At 39.8% G+C, this 19,090-nt stretch overlaps 1 protein-coding gene across 4 annotated transcripts in view; it reads left to right on the top strand.

Annotated features, from left to right (window-relative positions):
- The first annotated feature begins 3,669 nt into the window (after positions 1-3,669).
- The window catches only part of MOV10L1 (Mov10 like RNA helicase 1), a 39,331-nt gene continuing 23,910 nt past the window's right edge, over positions 3,670-19,090 (top strand). For 3 of the 4 annotated variants that reach the window (XM_084538107.1, XM_084538109.1, XM_084538106.1), the window contains exons 1-8: positions 3,671-3,817; positions 6,046-6,236; positions 11,929-12,085; positions 12,463-12,575; positions 13,484-13,674; positions 15,544-15,684; positions 17,145-17,386; positions 17,517-17,712. In XM_084538107.1, coding sequence (XP_084394233.1) covers positions 3,730-3,817; positions 6,046-6,236; positions 11,929-12,085; positions 12,463-12,575; positions 13,484-13,674; positions 15,544-15,684; positions 17,145-17,386; positions 17,517-17,712 — 1,319 coding nt within the window. In that variant the 5' untranslated portion in view covers positions 3,671-3,729. Of the gene's footprint in view, positions 3,818-6,045; positions 6,237-11,928; positions 12,086-12,462; positions 12,576-13,483; positions 13,675-15,543; positions 15,685-17,144; positions 17,387-17,516; positions 17,713-19,090 lie in introns of all 4 variants that reach the window. The other variant, XM_084538108.1, reaches the window with a different exon arrangement.

Here is a 19,090-nt window from a genome sequence, read left to right as displayed (position 1 = left end):
AGTCCTCTTGCTTATTAGGCTATAAAAAAAAAAAAAAAAAAAAAAAAAAAAAAAAAAAAAGAAAGAATGCTTTTATCTTGAAAATGCTGGCACCTTGACAACTGCAGCAATGACAGGGTCTTTTGTGTACACTTTAAACACTGTTGTGCCCAAGCCACAATTAGATTTTCAGGACTCTGAAGAGCATCACCTTTTAAAGTATGCTAAAAAAAACTTTAGAACAGCACTGCTTTTCAATTTGTACTGACTGTAGATTTTGTTCTTCTCAAAATGCCAGCCAATACTGAAAAAATATCAAATGTTACAGTTGGAATAGGCTGAAACTTGGAAATTAATCATGCACTATACAAAGCTGTAAACTGTGCTAGAAAAGGGCAAAAAAAAGAAACCGTAGCCTAGCAAAACTGTCTTAAGCAATTAAGCCCTTCTGTTCCTCTGCTCACAGAAGACACTATAGAAATATTTCCATTCTCTGAATCCTCTCCAAGACTACGTTTTAATGGAAAATGGATAGTGCTTACTTCACGTCTTTTTCAAGGGCTGTTAGGTACTAATAGTATGGACTTGCCCTAAGATTAATTACCTCAGATATAAAACAGGATCATATTTTATTCCTCTAGACCATTCATGTCAGTTTAGGGAGGTGTTTCTTCTATTTTTTTTTTTGTTTGTTTGTTTTTGTTTGTGTTTTTTAATTATTATTTAAATACGCAAAGCTGGTGAGATATTTAGATATTTATTTCATCTAATCTCTTTCAGTAAAACTGAATTTATAATGTCCCATGTCACTGAATGGAGCAGGGATCAACAACACCAGGAATCTTTGTTCACAATTCCAAGTCTCCCAGCCAGTATGGAACCTGAAAGCCCCCTCGCTCAAGCATAGCACTACAGTGTTTCCTCAGGTTACAGTGAAATTCCTTCTTCCCCCTTCCCTCTGCATTTCTCAGTATTTGCTGGCTTGCACAGAGGCTCAGTATGTTAATACGGTACCCCCTGCACTTTCATCAGTGTCAGCAAAAAAGCAACTAACCTTCAGCCTTCAGTTTCTACTCAAAACCTTTTTCTGGGGATCTTAAGTTCCCTTAATTTCATGTTTCTGACTCCATTCAAAGTCTTGGGTCATTTTTATACATACACAAAAGGCACAAGGCAAGATCTGGTAGTCAGAGCCCAAGACACCTAGTAATATTAGGTGCTGTACAAAGGTGCTGGATTAAGAGATTCTTCCTAATTCTAACAGGTGCACAGGAAGCCTACATGAAGACTGCAGACGACATAACAATGCCAACAAAATGTTCCAGGCTTCTGAAAAGGGTTTATGAATTAAGCATGTTTATTCTAAATTAGGTTAAAAGATAACGCAAGATGACAAACAAATCAAATGGTGAGAGGCTACAAAGAACTTAACAGCTAGAAATGACCACTGAATGGGATCAAACTCCTGAAGCAGCTGTAGCAGATGCTGGGCCATTTGCCAGGGCTGTGCCATGATAGATTCCCCACAGTAACCACCAAAGAGAAAAATTAGGTTGAAGATTATATTCGACTTGCCAAAGGACAATGTGATAAATAGGTACATAAACTTGCTATACTAATAGGTTTATATTGCTAAAGAACAAAAAAGCATTTTAACCTGAGGCAGTTTCCCTACCTGTGAACCCAGGGTCACGCCTTTGTTACGATTTGTAAATGCAAAAATATATAGCCCTGGTGAATTTTATTTTTATCATGCTAACTAACTCTTCCTTTAACTAACTCAGATGAGTTTTTATTAGCTCCCTACATATATATATTATATATGTACACACACATATTAATGTTCTGATTCAGTTTCTGATTCCTATATATAATACATAAGGAAATACACACTATTTATATATAATACAGTATAAACACTGTATTATACGTAACATACGATATGTATATATAATAGTTACCTATGCATTCTTTTACACTTTATTTAATTATACTATTGTAACTTATTATCTATATTTCCTGTGTAGTGTTTTCAGGTCTTTTAAAATCATCTTTTTGAAGTATTTTGTTTCTCTGGAGCCTGTTCCTAAAACTTTCATTTCCCAGATTATGTCTTGGGACATGTAGAGAACCAAGAGCAAAATACAGGCCCAATAGCTTCAAAGGGATGTCTTGTGTCCCAGTATAACATATATTTCTTTGGATTTTTTTCCGTCTTTCACACAAATCATCATTTGAAGAGTTCACACCAGTTTGATCAGTATATATACTATCCAATTTATGCTACTGAAATATTAAATACTTCTATTTGTATGGATGCAGTAAAAAAACACATCATGTTCACATTTAAAAGGACATCCAGATTAAATACTTGCCTTTTTCGCCTTGCAGGAAAGTTCCTGAGCAGCACAATCAACCTGTGAAGGCTTTTATAAACTATGTCAGGAACAGGATCTTCAGACAGGCATTTATCTCTTTCTAAAGAGATCGGTGGCTACAGACACTCATACTCACACATCCCGCCTCCCAGTAAGCATCTCCCCAGTTACTCCAGAGCAGGACATGGCAACCCGTGTGTAGTTACTGGTAACCTGAATTCCCTCCAGCCTAGGAACCAGACACAACTCTGTAAAAGCGTCAAACAGTCTGCAGCGCACTCCTAGCCCTTCCCTGCCTAAATAACGCTGAGCTAACCATCCGAACAGAAAATAAAAGGTTGCCGAAGACAACCACGACTCCAGTCTCAGAATCTGATGACAGACTACACCACCTTCCTCCAACTAACAGCCGTAAAGCAGTTTCCCATAGAAGCGTAAGCTGCTCTGCCAAACCTCCTGGAACCGTCTCCTCCATCAGCCTTGTGTGGCTCTTCCCACTGACGTTACCAGGATGCTGAGCTCACTAGCTCAGGAACTGCTTTGTGAAACACTATTTGTTAAATAAAATTTAAAGGGGGCTTACACCAAACGCCTAAAGCAGGCTGCATGAGGAGAGCTGGTAAAAAATATCAAATAATGAAATGGTAAGCAACAGTCAGTCAACCTTTATTTCCTTTAGAGCCACAGCAGCTCCTATATTAATGACAGGAGGACAAACAACACTTGTTTTTGCTGTTCACCAAGTTTATAATGCTCTAGATCTTGTTCTGTTGCTTTGACATTTGCTTCTGCTGATGCTACAACTCAGTAGTATGTTATTTACATGTGTGTACTCTCCCACAGTCTCTATGTCATGTCAGTAGGTTCCATGCCACTCTCCAAGGGGCAAACATGGGCACTGATGGCAGCCCTCAGGCCAGGCCAGACAAGGGTTTTGCCTGGTCAGTAACTCCTCATTTACAGAAATCCAGAAAACCCATTGTGCATGTCCACAATCAGGCTGCATCCCCTGAAGCCTCCAACAGAACACATGCATTCTCTGCTTGAGGATTTGTATAATAACTGTGTAACACATCAACTTTAATGTCATAATACATCAACTTTATTATCTCCAAGGGACAAGGAACGAAACCTCATTTCCCTTTACCCCCCTCCCCGCCTACAGCGCCCCCCACAAAATGGCGCCGCGGGCTGCCCTGGCGTTTCACGGCCCGCGGGCACGCGGCGGCCGCTGTCCCACGTGACCGCGAACCAGCGACGTGATTGGCTGGCGTCGTGTGGGGAGGGAGCGGGAGGGCGCTGAGGTGGCGGTGTGGCTGTCGTTGTCCCTGACCGTGTTGTTATCGTCGCTGTCGCTGTGTGTCGGAGCGCGATGCTGGGGCTGCTCTCCAGGGTGCTCGCCTTCTTCTGGAGGCGGGCGGAGGGCGATGAAGGAGGCGACGTGAGGCGGGCGGGCGCAGGTAGAGGTTCCCGCAGGGCTGCATGAGGCCGGGTGCGGGGCTGAGTGGGGCCGGGCCGGGGCCGAGCTGCTCAGGGCGGGGAGGCAGAGCGGGAACAGAAGGGGCTTGTGGCTTCCTAACCGGATCCTGGCAGCTGCTTCACACCGCCTCTCCTCGGGTCTTTAACCACTGTTGCTGGTTAGAGCATGGAGTGAGGCGTGAAGGGTGTGCGGTGCCAGTTGGCTCTTGGGGCTTTCCTCTGTAACACCGTGTTCATAAGTAAGTTCTCTTAGCTGCTTTCTAATGGGCTGTTATGTGGAGAAGATCATAAAATCAGAGAATATCTTGAGTTGGAAGGGGCCCAGTTATGATCATTGAGTCCAACTTCTGGGTTATGTCCAATGTTCACCACTTAAAGTTGCATTTAGAAGAATTTACAATGTTAATAGGTTGTTGACAGAATGCAAACATCAGCAAAAAAAAAAAAAAAAAAAACTGTTAATACCTCTAAAGGATAAATTTAAGACCTGAAGTCACTGGAGAAATAACTTCAGCTTTCAATTCTTCCCTCTCAGAGGACATAAAGGCTGAGGATTAAATGTTTTATATAAGAAATACATTTTTTTGCTACATTCCTTCACCTAATAGTCATAATACAAGTTTTAAAAGTAAGCAAAAAAAATGTAAGCATCACTCCACATCTATGAGTAAACAAAGGTACCTGAACAAGTATTTCAACCTCTTTGTAAGTAGTTCTTGAAGGATGTGCACTGCATCCTGCTGCCAAAAATAACATAACCTCAATGCTTTGAGGCTTGAAAATGGTGTACACTTAAGATGTTTCTAGTAGTGTTATATGTAAGTATTGTTGGGGGGGACAGTCAACAGGAAGGTTGCATGATGGAGTGGACTGCACAACATGGAAACTTACTTACAATTATGCAGTACACACCCAGAAGTGAGTGTAAGTGACCAAAACAAGAAGGAATATTTTTAAAACAAAATCTAGTTTTTTGCTCTACGTTTAGAGGTAGACAAAAGTGTCTCTTGGTTTCTCACACAGATAGCTAATTGTAAAATTATTTTCAGTAGTATGTTACTATTAACTAGTGCTCTAATTTTATTTATTTATTTTATTTATTTTATTATTATTTTTTTTTTAGAGGATTCCCCAGGAATGCTTGTTTCTAAGCTACAACCTCTATGAACTAGGTGCATCAAACTAGGGAGGACTGATTTTTGTAGGGCTGGAGCCTCACTGATGTTTCTTAAAATTAAATCAGCTTTTAAACAAAGTATTGCGTTTAGATTTTCAAACCTTGTGTTTTGTGGCTGTAGGAATCTTTTATTTTTCATGCATGCTGGTTCTGCATTTAGATTATAGGATAATGCTAAATGTTTTGTTTTGGAGCAGGTATATGGGATGGTTTAACAGGGAGGAGCACTCTGGTGACTTAAATAGACATTTTGTTTACTGCAGCATTAACTATGATAAATGCAAATATCTTACAAATAATGCTTTATTCAAACTACTAAAAAGTACTTCTTGCATACTCAGGTAAACAAAGCAAAACAAACTATTAATAGTCATGGTTGTTAGTGTAGCTAGTAATACCTTAGAACTGTAAAGCTGGGCTGAAGTAGATTAGCTTAAGCCTGACATTGTACTACAGTGCTGTTGAGGGAAAGTTTCTGTGGTGTGTAAGTAGATACTACTTCTAAAACAAAAGACTTAAAAGTTACGGATTTCCAGAACAGCACATCTCAGTTCAGAAGCATATTAATTATTACACAAACAGCTGTGATAAATTGATTTATATGGCATCATGCTTGTTTACTTTCCCTACTTTTTCAGTATAGAAAACTCAAATGTGTTGGATTCCTAATGAAAAGAATGCTGAGAACTGTTTCTTTTGATATGGAAAATACTGAAAATAGCTGTTGGCCCAGAACTTTTGGGAGAAATTGTTTAACTTTCAGGTTTTTTTGTTAGTTTGTTTTTAATTTTAATTTTTTTTTGAAGTATGTTTTCTATTATAGCTTAAAGACAAACAATATTTGTATTTAACAAGCTTTCTTCTATAAGCCTTCAAGTTTTAAATGTGAAACTGGTTTGTAATTGCTGTGGATATTTAAGCTGGGCAAGAGAATGACTTCTTGATCAAAAGTAATAGCATTCTTACTAGCATTCATTACACATTTAATGGTTCTTTGATCAAGTGATTTGCTTTTACACCTACTTTTTGTAGATGCGGGTCATAAAGAAGTAAAAACCGTGCAAGGAGTGGTGACGAGATTTTGCCATGATTATGGGATGATCAATGACTTGATAATCTTCACAAAAGATGCCGTTTCAAATGGTATGCCACTGGCTGTTGGACAGGAAGTTATTGCTGTTGTTGAAGAGGACAAAATATCAAGTGGCTTGAAGGCCATCAGGGTAAGAGGTGAATATAAATGGTAGTCTCACTTTCTTTGTAAATTAATTGAGACTGTGTGTGTTGTGGAAGTTACTATAATTTTAGTCTCCTGAATGGTTTAAAAAAAAAAAAAGAGAAACTTCCAGCTTTTCACTTACAGAGGATAATTGGTTTTGCACTGAATGTATGCTATTTTTTTTAGCGTATTATTCTTGTAGTGCTTGTGCTCTGAGTGTAGATCCACATGTAGTAATTATACTGTTGTTTGAGGTAAGTGCATCAGAGTTTGTTTAATCATAGCTAACTCGAATCTATATGTTCCCTTTTGAGTTTGAGTTATATTTATGACATTGCTATATGAATTGATAGGGGAATAAAGCCAGTGTCTGTAAGTTTACTTTTTTGGAACAAAAGTGAACAAGAACACAAATGTCAGAATTTCTTATTGTAAAAATTCAATAACTTAATGCCACAGAGTTGTTAAAAGGGACATTTCAGTACATCTTGATGCTTCATCTGTAAACCTACTTCAGGCTTGATTATCCATTGCTTTCAATTTTAATCTGCTGTAATTTTTTAAAATCAGGCGTAGCTCAGGTGCGTGTGATAATCTAGCTTTCTTACACAGAGAGGCTGAGTCCAATAGCCCTTCTTTGTTTGGATATTATGTAAACATAACTGCTGCTTCAAAGGCTGCCAGCCATGCAGAAGCACTTGGTAACTGGGGGTACAGAACCAATCTTCTTTGCTGGCATCTGCTCAGCTTAGCTACATTATGCTTTGAGTTCAGCACTGGGCCAGTGTGCTTCATCAGCAAACTCACCCTGAACAAAAGCCTGAGCCAAAGAGAGTAAGTCTAGCTGGACTTGAGCTGGCTGCAGGGAGCCAGTCTCGATATAACTGTGATTTTGAAGCTGACCTTCCTTGTAAATGGATATTTTATAATTAAGGATTTTAGGTTCTCCTGCTTCTTATAAAGAATGTAGTCATCACAGTAGCTTCAGGCATCATGCTGCAGGTAATAGGAAGTTGATGGTTAAACAAAGTATTAGTAAAGGTTACAAAAAATTAAATAAAGTTCTTATACACAGGTTTAATGGGAGTAGAAGCGATCAGATTGAAGAACTCCATCATTGCTATTTACTTGCCCTTACTATGCTAAATCGACAAATGATGTCAATAACTAGGGAAAGGAGGTCAAAATCTTGTACTGATTAGCATGTAGTGTTCTGATGTCTCATGCCTTCCTTCTGTGCAGTATCCTGATTTTGTTACTTCAGAAATGTTTTGGTCAGTGTCCAGCAATAACCAGCTGTCTTACGGAAGCCAGTTTGCATTATCTCGATGTGTACTACAGCTCGCTTAGTGCCAAGTGGTGTATGTTTGTAGCAGGATGATTTACAGATCATAACTGAAACTGGTGGCTTGTCTGTTGCAATGTACTGTATGGTTTTCCGAACATGTCTGTTGAACAATCCTGAAACTGTAGAGTGTATTTTTTATTTCTCATTTTCACCTTCCCAAATCCTTAAAATCTGAGCATTTGACCCATCTATTTTAATTTCCCATGTGTCTGAATTCAAGCTAAAACCGTAAACTTCTGAACAGCTGGAATTCCACTTGATGTCATGTATATGTGCAGAGGCATCTGCAGTGTGTCTGCGATATGTAGATCATGTAATTGCTAGTGTGCCTTGCTGCATAAAACATCCAATGTTCGGAAAAGGGTGCGTGTGGTGGCAGGCATGTGTTAGATGTGTATGTGAGCTTTATGTATATATGACTGAAAATGTAAGAATTTTAAAAGTGACTATTCATGCTGCTGCTCTTTTTGAAGAGCTGTGTGTATGGCCAGTAGAGCCTTTGTAAGGAAGAACCAAATACCATCACAGGCTGCCTTGTGACTGATTGCATGAGCAGTTCAGTACAACACAGCTCTATTTCCTGTAGTAGATTCTTCCTATCAGTGTGATTTTGTGGATGTAGGAGAAGTGAAGGTATGTGCTTACCATCTGAAAGAGCTGCTTTCTGTAAAATACATGTTCCTACAGAAGGTAATCTAGAAAGTTACATTTATTTTACTATATCGCTTAATTTGCCTTGAATTTAAAGATCCCCTTAAGATTTTAAGCTCTAACTTCCATCAGTCAGTATAGCTGTTAATTTTATGGAAAGACCTGTATCTACTTAACCTGTAAACAGGAAACCAGTGCAAAGATGCTGGATGGTGGCCAAAAGCCTTTTTGTAATCGCTATTGATCAGTAATAACCATGCTTTTCAGTTGAACATGATACTCATTCCATGAGATGAACACTGAGTTAAGGGGGAAGCCAAACTTTCTGGCTGCTCTAAGGACTTGCACGTAAGTTCCTATTTCCATCATGGAAATAGCCTAGAGGCTGTTTGTTTATTAAAATAAATGTTCAGGAGTTTTTCTTCTTTAGTGGCTGAATTGGCAGTAACTGTGCTGAGTCTGGTAAAATGAAGTTGATTGAAAATGTGACCTCTCAAATAAAAGTAGATAGAAAATTAAGTGCTAGAAGACTTAAGTGATTTGCATTTTACTGTGTGATGTTTGGGTGTTTAGATGCATTTTATATATTCATGAGTTCTATAGATGATTGGGGAAACACAGTAGTTACTTCAGCAGACTTTTTTCAAGTTCCGTTGCTGGTTAGATAATAACTAATGATGCCAAACTATTTCTGAGATGTTTGCAGTTCATAACAACTAGGTCTTTTTTAAATCTGAATGTAAGACATCTTTTTTTATAACATGATTTCAAGAAGACTTCAAATGTTTCATGCTTCCATTTTGCGCTGTTTTCTCCTGTCTTTTACTCAGAATAGCATCATGAACAATTCCTGAAATAAAGATGTTTCGAATTAAAAATCGGAACTATATAAGACAACATCACATAGTAAAATGAACTCCAGTTACATGCAAAATTCTTGGGGAGTTTTTCCTTGGAAACCCATTTCATTTTTGCAACCGATGCAGTTTTGCTGATGAAATGAGACTAAGGAAAGAAGAGTAATAAAGACAGAGTTTGATCATAGGACCTAAAATGAAATACCACAAGAAATCTAATGAAAGATTTCTAAAATATTGTCACCTCTAGTAGTTATATTTAAAAAATAAATAAAAACCTAGCATCTTGTAAGGTAACCTCATTTCCCTTCATTTTATCTATTTTAGTGGTATTCACAATCAAATAAGTAAGGAGACAAAGCTCATTTCTTCAAAGGATGCAGTAGTCTGTGAACTCCTGCAAATAAAAAGAAATATGGTACAACTGTTCTTTTCAGACAGAAGAGGGAAAAAATGCAGTATAGAAGTATTGACTGTAGAATACATAGTTGTGTCCTTAAACTGTTCGCAAACTGGAGTAGAGATGGGGTGCTTAGCAACCTGATATAGCAGGTGGCATCCCTGTCTGTGTCGGGGGTTGGAACCGGATGATCTTGAAGGTCCCTTCCAGCCCAGGCCATTCTGATTCCATGGTGGCTTTACTCAGGTGGGCTGCTGAGCTCCACCACAACTATGCTCTCACTCCCCATCCTCAAAGGGAAGTCCCCCATTCTTCTGTGCCACTCCGGGGGGAGGAGGTGGAAGAGGGTGGACTGGGGAAAGGTGTTTTCAGTTTTTCTTCGTTTTTCACTTCTCTGGCTTGATAGTAATAGGCAATAAATTTCTCTAATCTTTCTCTACTTTGAGTCTGTATTGCCCGTCACGATAATTGTTGAGTAATCTCCCTGTCCTTACCTCAACCCTTGAGCCTTTTGCGTTGTATTTTCTCCCTCTTTCCTTTGCGTTGAGTGAGAGAGTGTCTGTGGTGGAGCTCAGCTGCCCAGCTGAAGTAAAACCACCACAGCCAGCATCTGGGATATGATCTGTATGATCAAGACAAAGCAGTTAATATTCAGTCTATTCTTGCTTTGTAATGTACTTGTTCTTGGTAAAAATGGTCTCCAAAAAGTGCACTACACAAATGTAACCGCATGTAACAAGTGTAAAATTCCTTTTAGTATTTATGAAAAGTGTGGGCATAGGACTGATTTTCATCTCTGCACAAATGTTGATCTGTAAAAGAAAGATGACATTACACAGACTCCTTTGTTGTGGTGACTTTTCACATTATACATTAAGGAAGTACTTTCTAGTTCTGAGTTTCTAATCTTCACATAGAAGTGAAAACACTACAGTTATTTATTTCTTTTCCATCCGGTTTAGGTTGATTTTGTTCCGGTTACTCTCACCTACATTATGTTAGGTTTCCTCTCAGCTTCTTTATTCTGGTTGTCAATTTGGAGATGCTTTCTGAAATAAGCTTTCGTGGAACATCACCTTAAAAAGATGAAGATATTATTGACTGTGTTAACTTAATGATCTGATTTGTACACTTACACTACATATGTATCAGTCATTGAAAAAGTTGTCCACAGGCATTTCATTCAATTTGTTTAATCACCGCAGAGATACCTTGCATACTTTCATAATGCTTTCTTCCATCCTAATCCTCATTACCCTCACAAAAGAACTGGCGATCTCCTTCCTTCTGCTCTGTTGCACAGTCCAGTTTCTCTGCATACTGTACGGAGTCAGCAGTTCTTGTGTGACAGTTGAGTGCATCTGTGCGGTGGCATTGGCATTGTTACTGGTTCCATCAGCGTTTCTAGAGAGCGAGGAAACCGAATAATAAGCATTTGAAATGTAGAGCCAGGACTCCTGACCCCACGATGGTAGTGGCCCTACAGAAGCAAGGAAGGCAATTCACAGCTCTAGGCATTGTTAGTGTGCTTATATTGAGTAATTAACAGCAGAGGTCCTATTATCCTTGGCCCCAACATAACTGTGCGGGGTTAAACGGCTTTGTAAACATTGATGGCTTGTGGCTTGCATTCTGCAAAGGCCTGCTTAAGCAAGTAAACTTACTTTTGAGGTGCTGATACGGAGAGCATTTAAGAAGCAGATACTTGTTTTCAATCTCGATGATTAAAGAATGACTGAGGGACAGCATAAAATGCATAAGGTGTTTATAAATGGCATTTTGACAATGTGTATTTTTATTGCTTTCTGAAATAGCAATGGTCTAGATCCACTTGCATACAGTTAAATTGCAGGGTTGAGGATACAGTTCCTCTTATCAATATTAAGAAGACACTTAACAGTAGAGCTAATGCAGAAGAGGCATGACATACGTTTGGCAAATCAATATTTAACTATTTCACTGTCTACCACTGAAGCATGCAGCAGATTTCTTAAAGGGGAAGTTCCTTGCTGTTTACTGCTCCTTCTTGTCTACAAAAATGAACAGCTATGGTGAGTATAGAATGTCTAATGAGTTTGACTTCCAGCAGCAGTTGGAATTCTGAGAATTTCATAACATCTATATAAACTGTCTGTGTTGCCACTCTTCGTGCTACCCCAGCCCGAGAGACAACATCGATTGGCTGCCTGGACGGCTGCTCCCAGAGCAGGGACACCAGAGATGGACACACCGTGTCTAGCTCAAGTGCCAATTTATTGCTGTGTAGCATAGCTTCTTATACCTGTACACGCGACCGCCCCGGATCCCCATGACCCTTTGTTCCACCCGCGGTCCCTCCCAATCCTCCCTCCACATCTCCCCCCACAGTCTGCTTTATAAAATAACCACACACTTGTAAGTGTCAGCTGTGTATGTTTTTTTCTGTTTATTGTATTAATAGGTAGATGCAGTCCAGACTACATGGGGAAGCTACAGTACCGCTTGTAATGCTTCTGAGCAGCATGCCAGAATATTAATTGGCAATATTACTTCTCTCTGTAAGGATGGTGGCTACATTAATCAGACTACTCATTTCACAATGGAAGATGTCTGTGAAGGTGTGTAGGGGCTTTCTTGTTTGTTCTTCCTTAATTTTCTGTTAATCTGAAGCACACAGACCGCATCACAAAGAAATTCTGATAGTGTATGTAGTGAAATAAATAAGGGGAGTTGGGTGAAGAAAGCTGTGTCATCATTCTTCCTGAGCATGATGTACTTGCAGTCCTGGAGTATAGAAGTGTACTTTCCACTGGCACCATTTGCATAGTCTGTCATAACCTGGTTGGGATGAGAAGAACTAAAAAGAGAAGCTTCAACTCATTGGATCTAAATAATTCATTTGGCTGGTCGCATTGTTTAACTTCAATTAGTTCTGTATGGGAGTAATGTAAATGCAATCAATAGCAATTAACTTGAAATGCTCTGTTTCGCATAGGTTTCAAGCCTTATGTAGGTGACTTGGTGCAAGCACAGTATTTTATTAAACCAACAACATGGAGCAGTGAAGCAGTTGCTGTAAAGCCTTTGAGATATAAGCGAGTGGACAAGGTAAACATTCTGCATGTTGTTTTTCATGGAATCATAGGATGGCTCAGGTTGAAAGGGACCTTAAAGATCCTCCAGTCCACCCCCCTGCTATGAGCAGTGATGCCACCTACTACATTAGGGTTTTTGACAAGGGGAATCTTTCATGAAGTTGTGGAGTTTGTGGGTACTTTCAGGATTGCAACTTGGTACATGTTTTTCAAGATGTGTTGCGTAAAAGATACCAACTCATTGCTGGTTTAGAAATAATCCTATATGTGAAGGCTTTTTTAAAATTTAGGCACGTTCTGGATAGAACAGGTTGATTAACTAACATACTGGCTATTGATTCTGAATTTGGATGCTTACTGGTTTAGTTATGTTGAAAATCCACACATCCCTACTGCAGCCAAACTTTTAAAGAAGTGATAACTGGAATTTATGTTAAACTTGTCCAAGTATGTCGGCTTTAAAATAGTAATTGTCCCTTTTTTATTTTACTGAAAATACTCATGCCCTCTGGTAATAGTGATTTCTATGGCTTATCGTATTTAGCTTAACTTTATATGTAGAATAATATCTGCTTGTCCTCGTAGGAAGAGGAGGAAAAGAAAATTCCTCCTGTTGTGACTGCTAGTACTGAAGTCTTCCAACTTACCTAATTTATACAATGGGTATCATTAAGTCAAACGTACCACATGGAAGTAGAACCTAATGCTTGAAGTGCTTCTGTCTCTTTACATCTTTAAATCTATAGACAAGCACAGTGATTCTAGGTTAAGGCTGTATGTTTGTCTTTCATAAATAATTGAAATTTCAGATTGCTTAGTTTTCTGTGAAAGTCACGCTAGCATTAACAGAGCAACAATGATAGTATGTCACTTAGATTATTCAGTGTTACTTGGTATTACCTGCTTAAAATCCTGTTCCAGGTTCGCGTTTCCAGCGTCTGTGGAAGAAACGGTACTGTAGATGAGAATATATTTTTCACTTTGGATTCGTTGAGACTTCCTGATGGCTATTCACCTCGTGTACATGATCTAGTAAATGTGATAGTGGTGGAGAGCAATCAGTCATTTTATGTTTGGAGAGCTCTCTGCTTGGCTCCAGTCGACCAGAAGGGGTAACATTCATTCTTTTCTTCTTTCCACTTGCTAATGACTAAGGATAAATTGCAGCTTGCAGTTTAGGTGCAATTTTCTTGCATTTATTAAACAAGAGATACTGTGGTTTGGATTCTTGACTAGTTGACTAGAAGACATGATGATGGGAAGATCAGAGTGTTATGTTTTAGTCCTGGCTCTTTCTCCTTCCTTTCCAGAAGGTGGAGGCATCTGTGCTTACTAAAGGAGTAAAACCAGTAGCAGCTGAGCTCAGAAATACAGCTAGGCAAGGATGGAATTTTGCACAATTTAGTTAGAATAATGCCAAGCTCATGCTTTTACTTAATTTCCAGTAATTTGTGATGTTCTTCCAGTGAGGACTTTACTGTTTGAAACCTATATTCAGTGGAACTGACATGAAATAAATGTAGTTTAGTATGGGAAGAAGCACAATCTTATGAAATAATCCCCTACAGAAATGCTGAATACGAAGTAACGAGCCAGTAGCAGTTCTGCAGGACACATCTGTAGCTGGACTTGTGAGTTCAAGTCAGCACTCAGTGCTGACAGGGACTAGGTGGGATTGCTCAGCCTGATTCTGTCAGCCAGAAATAGGCAGTGGACCAATTGGAGAGTCAAAAGGAGAGTACAACAGACTTTCCTATACCTCAGAAACATCACCTATGGAAGAATTTGCTTTCTTCCTCTCTAGAGAAGATGGCCAAGGGCAGTACGTCCATCTTCAAAGGACCTGTGACGAATGGAATAAGCTGTCTGCTCTCACCAGAAATAATGGATATAGTAGGCTTAACTTTTACCTAGGTAGAACTGGAAGTGTTCACATCACATTGAACACAATACAGTTTGGTTGAGCTTATTAGTGATGGATTTTATATTCAAAAATCTTACAAGAGTAGATATTAGGGTTGATTTCTCAGTTCTCTTGGACTTTCTCACATCAAAAATGAGCCAGGCTAAGCTGCAATGGGAGACATCTAGTGGGCTTTGAGAGTAAACTCTGCAGCTAATAAAGAGCAGCTGTGATAATTTTATACTTCATTGTGTTAGGTGACTAAGGTACTCACTGAGGATATATAAATATCGAAGAAATGATTAAACCAAGTGCCATTTTAATCAACTGAATTCTGCTCTACAATTAAGAAAGTAATGATTTTGAAAAAGGCTTGCTGGTAGCTGACACTGACCGTTGAGAGCTACAGTTGCTGTCTGACAGGAAAGAGCATGTGGCTTTGGTCTTGAAGGCTTTTCTCATCACAAATGTGTATAACAGTAGTATTTAAGGTTCTTTTTTGTTCTTAGCTTTTTTAACTTCTTTTTTTTTTTTTTTTTTAAGTATGCTTGTAGACTGCAGCAGGCAGAAGACCTAAGTGCTTAGGGTATGTGTTCAGAAAGGTTTGAAGGCTAGTCATTTTTCTTTCTCGAGCTCTGCTGCTCAGCAAGACTCTTGCTAAGGACCCTGGTCTCTCTTGTGTCTTGGTTCAGCTCCCAAAGAGATCCACAGTAGCTTCAGTCACTGTTTGGATTTGGTTCAGTTCTTCAAGAAAGACAGCTAGCTTCTTAATCAATTTTATCTTATATTCAGAGTTTCAGAGTTTGGTTTATTGTGTTGTTAAAAACAAGCCTTTCATCAACTTGATGAAACAACATCAGCTAATAAAGGTAACTTAATGGTTTTGGAATTACAACTAGCTGAGAAAGCAAATCCTCTCCCCTGCTTGTTCATAAATATTGTGACTATTCTCTGGTGTAGTTGTTCTTAAAGATAATTCCTGAGTGAGTGTGCTGAATCAGTGATGCTTCCATAGTCAATGTGTTTTAAATTCCCTACCTAAAATTGAATGACTACATAAAATCCAATCTTCTTACAGACAATCTCACTCCGACCCAATTGATCTGGATGACCCGTATGAAAACTTAATGAGAAACAAAGGAGGGCTGGAAGTATCAAGAACAGCGGATTTTGGAACTCTGAAGCAGGGGGAATCTAGAAGCATGGTCATTTGGATAGAGTAAGCCCTTCTGGTTGTTCTAAGCTTTCTACCTTTCCACCCCTCTATAATCTGTAAACTTGTCTTTCGTACAGAAGCCTTTCGTAGTTAAATGTTGTTGTTTATGGCCTTCAGGTAATCCACTGCAGTGCTTTTATCCAGCAGGGCAGCTGAGCTCCACCACAGCTGCTCTCTCACTCCCCCTACTCAAAGGAAAAAGGGGAGAAAATACAGGATCAAGAGTTGAGATAAGGACAGGAAGTTCACTTACCAAGTATTGTCATGGGCAAAACAGACTCAGCATGGGGAAATTAGTGTAATTTATTGTCTATCACCAACAGGCTAGAGCAGTGAGAAACTAAAAGCAAACCAAAAACACCTTTGCCCCCTATCCACCCTCTTCTACCTCCTCCCCCAAGCAGCACAGGAGAATGGGGACTGGAGGCTGTGGTCAGTCCCTGATGCTTTGTTTCTGCCACTCCTTCACGGTCACTCCCTGCCCCTGCTCCACGTGGGGTCCCTCCCACAGGATGCTGTCCTTCCCGAACTGAGCCTGCGGGGACTGCCCACAGGCAGCAGCTCTTCAAGAACTGCTCCCACATGGCTCCGTACCACAGGGTCCATCCCCCAGGAGCAAACTGCTCCAGCACGGGTTCCCCACAGGCAGCATCTCCCCTCAGATCCTCTGCTCCTGCGTGGGCTGCAGCTCTGGCCTGGGGCCTGCTCCTGCAGGGGATCTCCATGGGCCACAGCCACCTTCCCCACCGGGGGCTCCTCCACAGGCTGCAGTGTGGAAATCTGCTCCATGTGGGACCCATGGGCTGCAGGGCTCCACCAGGGGCCTCTCCACAGGCCGCAGAAGAATCGCTGCTCTGTGCCTGGAGTACTATTTCCTCTCTGAAATGAGGATCAATGTAAATGCTTTTGCTTGTGTGTGTTCAGTTTAAAATGCAGATATGCTGTGTTCCTCAGTCTTAAAACAAAACTGTTCTATACTTGTATATTAAAAGCAGACCAGACTTTTTCTCTCAAAACCTGCGTGCTGACATACTATGTTGGTGCATCCTTAGATTTTCTATTTGTTTTGGTGGGGTTTTGTTCACATCTGCACAAAGATGCTGAGGTGGAGTCCAATCTGAATACCACCTATCTGTTGCTGTGTGTTTTTTTTTTTCCTAAAAGTTTGTTACCCTGTATTTGGAGAAGAAAAGCTGTCGCTTTTTTCATACATGGTACTTCTGTATGCATGTTGCTGGTTCTTCTGCTGTACTTTGTAGAGTGGTTGGTGGACCTGGAAACACTACATTCAGCAGGGGTTCTAGGCCGAGTGAGTTAGAAGCAGCAGTGTTGCTTCTTTCCAGTAGTGGTTATGGTGACCTGACCCCACTACAAATGGTTGCGTTTAACTACAGGTAGAATTAAGCTTGCAGAGATGAATCCTAACTGTGCATTTAATTACATAATTACATAACTATTTCTAGGAATAAAGGGAGTGTACCACAGTCCTTAATCAGCTGCACATTAGCTGGATGGGTGAAAGACAAGCAATTCAGTTTTCAGATTCCTCAAAAATGCCAGGACAGTCCATCAGTGCATCTGTCATCTTCTGCAATAAATCAAGAAAATGTCTCAAAAGCTGCGATTAATTTCTGTAATGGCAGTGGAGGAACAGCATATGAGTCACTGAATAATGCATGCGTTACGAAGAATGGAGTCATTTCAGGTACAGTGAATTATTACCACTTGAATTTGGAGTGTTAACTCATGAGAAGACCCATAGGTTTGTTTGAAAAGGCTTGCCTGTGCTAGCCATAACAATCCTGATAAAAGAGTTTACGTTACATTTCCTGCAGGTGAAAACAGTCCTCAGGAAAGGAATTTATCAAAGACAAAAGAAAACGTTTCCCTGGTAAAAGATGAAAATCTCTATAATGGTGAAAAAGAGCAAAAAGAAGATGTTGAACAGGCAGTAAATCACACTAACATTACTGGAGAAGTCGTCATACCACCAGGTGGAAAAACATCTTTAGTGATCATATGCACAGCTGTGTAAGTATTTCTTTGTTCTCATTGATATGGTGGAAACAAATAATAAAAACTGGCTTAATACTTCCCTTCTGGGAACTGTCGTGGGTTTTGTTTTTGGTGTACGTTAAAGCCAGTATCTGTTAGCAAATGATGTAGAAATCTATACTGGCGCTTGAAGTGGTTGGCATTTTAACACTTTGTTCTGATGTTTGTCAAGAGAAAAGATAATAGTAAATGAAGAAATATAGTGGGAGTAGGTAGTTCGTGGGAAAAGGTAGTAAGGTAAAGGTAAAGTCTAGAGCTGGTTATATTCTATTTGGGAAATCAGTTGCTCTATGAGCACTAGAGCTAATGTAGCTTTCCAGGGGATTTCTGTGTGTTGTCTGATTGATGTTTCTTCTGGTCTTAGCACCCTGAATGTATTCACATTGCTCTACGTCCCAGTCTCAAACTTCCCTGTCCTGTGATACTAAGTGCAAGTTATCTGTGCCAGGGAAAACAAAACAAAAGATAATAAATCACCTTGTAAATGAAAGTACTTTGCTGTACAAAATATTTCGTGGAACTGGCTAAGAATAGTAGGTTGTGGTTTGGTGAGCTCTTTCGGAACTCAGGAAGGAAACTCTTGCTGGAAAACTTACTTTCATGTACTTTTCAGTTACTTTTGATGTAGCTCTACAAACTGTGTACCACCACCATTGATTTTTATGATCTAAGTTGAACGGGGAAAACAAGGTCAAATTGTTTCGTTCATCAAAATGATAATACATGAACTTTCCAGCTACTTCTGTTACCCCCTGCCTCACGATTTTAAAACAGCAGCAGTTTTCCTAGGGTGATTTAGCTGCAGTTAGAAGGTAAGCTGCCAGCATGGCCTGTCTTTATGGAGAGAGAGGTGTAGAAAGAGCAATTAATATTTCACTGTACATCTGTAAATACCACAAAGCCTGAGTGAGGACCTTCTAACAATCCACACAACTCTCCATGGGAGAGTACAGCATGAAGGTAACAAGTACTTGCTGGCCACCTATGGGACCATAGGGACTGAAAATTTAGACCGTAAATTTGAACAGTTTGGTGTCTGCACTGAATTTGTATATCAGAGAGGAAACAGGCTACAGCTTTAACCTGAGTAGGTAGTGTTAGTTGGCACAAAAAAGTGGCACTTCTGCCAAGAAGAGAATAAGCTGGAATCCTTCTGGGATGCTTCTGTTTCAGACACACAGTAACAGTACTAGATTGTGTAGTTAGTGCCGAGGAGAGAATTTGGCTCTAGATAGTGCTGGGAAGAGTCCTTTAAGGGCTTTTGGAGCAGATGGTGTGTGCAAAGGGTTTTGGTCTGAAGTTCGTTAGAACTGGATCTGAAGAAACAGTTCCCTCTGACCTTTTTTTCCTCTGT

Source organism: Aythya ferina, assembly GCF_964211825.1.
Source record: "Aythya ferina genome assembly, chromosome: 1".
Lineage (NCBI taxonomy): Eukaryota > Metazoa > Chordata > Aves > Anseriformes > Anatidae > Aythya > Aythya ferina.
Note: the sequence above shows the minus strand (reverse complement) of the source record. Positions and strands in the feature narration are given on the sequence as shown.